Below are 6,000 nucleotides of genomic sequence, written 5' to 3'. Positions count from 1 at the left end.
TTCCTTCTCCAACTATTTCAGTGTTTGTATTCCCTCTGAGAGTTGCACAAGAGTAAAGAAGAGGGCATGGGAAGAGATAGTAGAAATATTTTACTTCATATAGATAAGAAATATCCAGCAATAATCTTCACCCTATAATAAAATTGAGAAGTGGAAGAGTAGCATAAGAACATAAATTAAAGTTGTTAGAATTAAAAATGAATGAATATTTTCCTGTCAGAAATAAGTTGAATTTAATTATTCTGATAATGAGTATTGGCTTTGCAAATTAGATTATTGTCAGAAATGTTCTATAAATATAATGAGCTAAATGTGTAAATCATGCATTTGATCAAATTAAAGAATTTTATGAAGTTCTAGATTGACAAGAGAATATTTAAGTTGATATTTTAATTTCCTCAAATTCCTGAGTATATTGTGTCTTTAAATAAGAAAGTAAGAATTGGTAGCCATTTATAAGTACTGATAAGCTTTTTAATTTTTATATTTCTAAGAACTAACTAAGAATAATTCTAAAGATGGATTTTCAAATCCTTTTGCAATTGGCATGGTTTCCAATTGCTTTAACAAAATTAGTGAAGGTATATTTAATTTATCAACTTACACATAATTAAAATTAATTTTTAATGATGATTATAACGTGAACTTTGGCTTATAACTTGAAAGCCTAAATGATTAAATGACATTGTTAGAATTTCCCCCAGTTCTATCTCACTTTAAGTGAACACATTTAATTTTTCTATTTCCTGTAAAACATAAGAGAAAATATAATGTAATAGGAAATAGGAGTATTCTAAAATAGAAATAGACTAGAAAAAATAGGAAGAGAATAGACAATTAAAACCTGTCTCAATATACAATAAGCAAAATTTATCCAAGAATATTCAACATCATTGAGAGAGCCAAATGGAATATTTGATTAATTTCATTAAGAAATTATTTTCAAACAAAATTTTCTTGTTTTATAATATTTCTTAGGACTAAAGTAAATGTAATATATAATTTTAATAAGTAATAAATTGATGATTTCAAAAATAACTTTATATAGAAATATTTTATTACTACTTAGAACTTCAGATGAACAACACATTTTTATAATTTTTATTATATTTAGTTGCAGAAATATCTGATAGAGTATGAAATACTTGAGTAAAATGGCTGCCAGAAGTAGGATAAAAATACAGAATTAAAAAAAAAAAGAATTATAGAAATTGTTCAACAGGTAAGGAGGTCAGATAAGTTTAAGTTTTCAACAGATACTGCTGGGTATAAAATTGTGGCAAGATTTACATTTCATTGGATACATTTAGAAAATGTTACACTTTTATTTTTTCAATGATAGTTTATATAATACACTTCTTGTCATCTTGCTCATAATGATAATTTTTGTGGTCAAGTAAGCATGAAAGATTACACAAAATTATTTTCATGGAATTCTTTCAGAGAATATAAGAAAAACGTTTGAAGATCATAAGATTATAAGAGCATTAGTTGACAATATTGAAAAAGTACTGCTTTTGCATTATAATATCAAATATTTAAAATATGTTTATTAAAATTCTAATCAAAATTTGATAATATTCCAGGTTAATTCTTTCATTTTAGAAGTTCAAACTATGAAGATGATTTTTTCACCATTCACAAAAGGATTTGTATACTTAGTCATTTGGCATTACTTCAAACATACGCTTTGGTCATTTGACATTAGACCAAATCTGGACTTGATGTGTATCCAGAAAGTATAAGTATTCCTGAGAAAAGTTTATCTACTTAACTTGGAAATTTTTACCTGTGCTTATTATAATACTTAAAATTCTAATATCTTACATATCTGTAGTTTCATAGTTGACCAAATGTTCTCATGCGTATTATCTTCACTTCTCTGTCACTCTTTCTGATTATATTTTAAAATGTACATCAAGGTGCTGGGGATAAACCTTACTAGTAGATCTTGTCTAGCATGTGCTGAGCTCTGGGTTCCATCTATAGCACCACAGAAAAAAAAAATATGTTAAGACTTTCCTGGCTCCAATTTACAGGAGAGCCCAATAAAATATTCCTCATACTCAGAAGTTCCTGTTTCTCTACATATTTTATAATTTAAAACAGTGCTCTTTTCAAAATATGCAAACTCCAATTTGGGGATGTTCTGTTTATATTAATATAATAGTAGGATCTTTCTTAGTTTGAGAACTCAGTAACAAATGGATTACAGCATTCGGATGTCATCTGGAAGGCAAACAGGAAGATGACTCACAATTGATAAAATATCTCTACTTAGGTAAAATTAAACATGAATGTTCAACAAATAAATTTTACTTCCTGGAGAGTAAAATAAATTAATTGGCTTTGTATTCTTGAGGTTTAGTGAAATTAGAAATTGTATTACATGGGTGGTTATATCCAAATGAACCATCATTTTCTTTATAAAAAACAAATATAAAGGCTGAGGCTATAGCTCAGTGGTAGAATACTTGCCTAGAATGCATGAGGCACTGGGTTCTATCCTCAGCACACATAAAAACAAATAAATAAAATAAAAGTATTGTGGTATTTCAATAAATAAATTAAATAAAGGCATTTTTTAAAAAATTCAACTTAAAAAAGTGTCATGAGTTTAAAAATACAAATATAAGAATAGGTATTTGAAACAAAGTTAAACTTATAAAAACTAGAGGAATTGCCTCCAAGTTTTTTTTTTTTTTTTTTTTTTTAGAATTCTGTGACAGATTTCATATTTCATTTCCTTATTTTATAAAGGAACCACTGAGGATGAATCTTAAATGAGTAAATGTGATGCTCTCTGGATAACCAAGAAAAAATCTGGAATAGAGATTTACATTTATTATATTTTTTTAAAAGTCAAGAATATTGATTTATTCATCAAATCATGTAATTCATCTGATTTTTCCCCAAAATATTTAAAGTGCTGATTGATAAGCTGTACCAGTAGCAGCCTTAAAGTACTATCTGTCAAACATTTGGAAAATTTAAAAATGTGGATGGAACAATATTGATGTTCCTGGAAATTATCTAGAATTGATTTTTTTATACTAAAGTAGTTAATATGTTACAAAAATAGATGGTTGACAGTTAACCTTCACTACCCATCAGGTAAAATAAAAACCAGTGAATCAGGAACAAGATCAGAGTTCAAGGAATCAAGAGCTCATCTCCCATTCTCTTTGGTTCCTCTCTATACCATGAGGGGAAGTCAATTTCCCAACCCAGTCTTGATTCTACTTTTTCTGCTTCTTCCCAGAGATGCTTTGGCTACTGCAAAATCGTAAGTAATATTTTCCCCAAATTCTATTGTCCTTCTTTCCCATGGTGTTATCTCATTCTTGATCTTTTTTAATTTCCTGTTACTTGAGAGAGTCAGCAAATTGTTATTACTCATGTGGAATGACATATTACAATTCTAGAAAACTTAGACATGAGGCAGCAATATTTGTCAATCATTCATGAAAGAATATAGTATTCTTATTTTTTTTTTTTTAAAAGGAAACATTTTTTATTACTCATAAGCAGACAGCAGTGTTCTGGCCATTGTGAAGTGGCTCTGTGTCTGTGTTTTCCCCCATGTGAGGGGTTGCCAAGATGAATGGAGGGACCTACATACAGACAAGCCAGGAAACTGGATCAATTCACTTAATCCTTCAGCAAATCTTAATGTCTGGCATTAGGTTTGGGGAATACACAGATTAAAAAAATTTAGATCTTTTCTTCAGTACCTCAGAGAAGAGAAAAGGAGAGAGATGGAATACAGAAAATGAAATATAGCCACCCCAAAACAGGAGCAGACACTGCAGGATTTTAGGAGAATACTGCCAAGAAACCTAACTCTTCAAGGGACCTGCTGTAAGAAAAGGGCCATCCCCAAATTCTGCATAGAAGAAACTGCTTTTGAGATAAGACTTAGGAAGCTAATTTAAGTTTTCCAGATACACAAAGACACGCAGAAAGAGAAAAGTGAGCAAACATACAACATCATGAAGTACATATTTGAGTGATTAAAAGTGGAAAGGTAAATGGCTACAGGGGAATGGCCTTTTCTTCTGGGAGTAACTGGTTGGGTCTGCTGATGAGCCTTGCTTAGATTGGTTCAGCTCTCATCACTACAGAGTGAAAGAAAGGAAAGAAATAAGATTGCTTCTTAAACTGAAGCAAAAACAATCTAGTGTCTCCCACGTGTTAAATGTTATTTTTCTAGAATTTTTCTGGAACAAAGTGCTTTGTGGTAGTCACATGGAACTCAAGATCACATGCAGACAGGATCTTAATACCTTCAAAAGTGCCTTGTTGATTAATTCATGTAAATTTGGAATTTCTATCCAACATATGTGATAACTCTTAGATTCCTTTCCCATAGTTTTCTAATATTCCAAGGGTAGAGGTTTTTAAAACTCAAAAGATGCATAGCAATTTTAATTTGATGTTTTCTAAATTCCCATGGTCTTTTATGTTGGCCTTTGAGCAACATGAAATCTGGTTAAAATCTGAAATCTGGCTCTATGCTATGATTGGTGATGATAGAGAATATTTTCTAGAAAATAGTAATAATTTTGACATCTTTTGAACCTCTCTCTGTTTGATCCTTTTCTCCACAGGCAATACATGGTTCTGGTCCCATCACAGCTCTATGCTGGAGTTCCTGAAAAGGCCTGTGTCATCCTGAATCACCTGAATGAGACGGTGACACTGAATGTGAATCTGGAGTATGGAACACAGAGCAGGAACCTCCTTACAGAGCTGGTGACAGATAGGAACTCCTTCCACTGCAGCCCCTTCATTGTTAGTATCAACCACTGGGATGAGGGAGGTGGCTAGAGAAAGTGTTTAGTTGAGACCTTATGTTCTCATCCCTCAAATTTAAAAAAGAAAAAAAAACAGCATAATGAAGGAAAATGAAGAGTACGGAGTAAGTTACAAATGAGAATCTAAGAATAAAAGTGTACTGAATATGCTTACACAACACAAACAGATCAAATGCAGTATTTGAAAGGTAACAGTAGCTATAGGATTTCATTTGATCTTAAAATACACTTGTGATGTAAATATACTCTTAACATTATTGGTATAAATACTGAAATTCTTAAAGTCAAAAGACACTTATCTAAGACCTCACAGGTGGTTGATTGTTGACTTATTTCACATAGCCTTTTATCACTTAAAGTTTTAAATCTTTAATCCTACTAACTTACTACAAACGATAAAATAAATTTGTTATTGACATTTGGAAAATAAAATATAATGATTTTTTTAATACCACCATATAGCCATGAAAATGAGAAAATGTCACCTCTTTCACTAACATGACTGGATTAAAGAGTTAGTTCATTTTATTGAAGTGATATTTTCCTTGTCAACCAAATCAATGAATTGTTAGTGTCATGTTATAAAATTGCAATAATCTACTTTTAAGACAAGAAATGTAAACCTTAACCTTGTTCCTTTCTAATTCTCAGGGACTTACCAGGAAAACGGAAAATCATGAAGGCCAAAGCTTTCAGAATTGAGTCTGGGTAGATTCTTCACTCATTTCTGTTTTGCAGATTCCAGAGTTGCCATCTTTTGCAGCGTTTATTACCGTGCTGATAAATGGGACAACCCAGCATTTCATAAGCAGGAAGTCAATGTACATAATGAAAGCAGAGAGCCTTGTCTTTGTCCAGACAGACAAACCCATATACAAGCCAGGACAAACAGGTATAAGGAGCCAAAAGAGCAAAGACCACCTTGGGGGAAAGTACATATTTTTGATTATGTGATTCAACAATCATAGGACTTCTAGCCTGGGTTACCACTGGGGTTTTCATGGGGAAAAAATCTCTGTATTTCAGTGAGATTCCGCATTGTCTCTGTGGATATCAATTTTCACCCATTGAATGAAACGGTAAGTCTCATATCTGTGGGTGGGGTTGAGGAAAATAGGCAAAAGTTAAGGTTCTATTGGAAAACCAGAAACCAATGTAAGAGATACTTAATCCTTCCACACAC

General features: G+C 31.5%; 1 protein-coding gene across 2 annotated transcripts in view; it reads left to right on the top strand.

Annotated features, from left to right (window-relative positions):
- The first annotated feature begins 3,128 nt into the window (after positions 1–3,128).
- Positions 3,129–6,000, top strand: part of LOC124095086 (pregnancy zone protein) — a 43,391-nt gene continuing 40,519 nt past the window's right edge. For both annotated transcript variants that reach the window (XM_046448194.2, XM_046448193.2), the window contains exons 1-4: positions 3,129–3,286; positions 4,611–4,794; positions 5,556–5,709; positions 5,844–5,896. In XM_046448194.2, coding sequence (XP_046304150.1) covers positions 3,204–3,286; positions 4,611–4,794; positions 5,556–5,709; positions 5,844–5,896 — 474 coding nt within the window. In that variant the 5' untranslated portion in view covers positions 3,129–3,203. The remainder of the gene's footprint in view (positions 3,287–4,610; positions 4,795–5,555; positions 5,710–5,843; positions 5,897–6,000) is intronic.

This window comes from Marmota monax, unplaced genomic scaffold (genome assembly GCF_021218885.2).
Source record: "Marmota monax isolate L192 unplaced genomic scaffold, Marmota_monax_Labrador192_F-V1.1 WCK01_AAM20220418_F8-fsc00315, whole genome shotgun sequence".
Taxonomy (NCBI): domain Eukaryota; kingdom Metazoa; phylum Chordata; class Mammalia; order Rodentia; family Sciuridae; genus Marmota; species Marmota monax.
The sequence above is the reverse complement of the archived record's forward strand: the minus strand, read 5'-3'. Positions and strand labels throughout refer to the sequence as shown.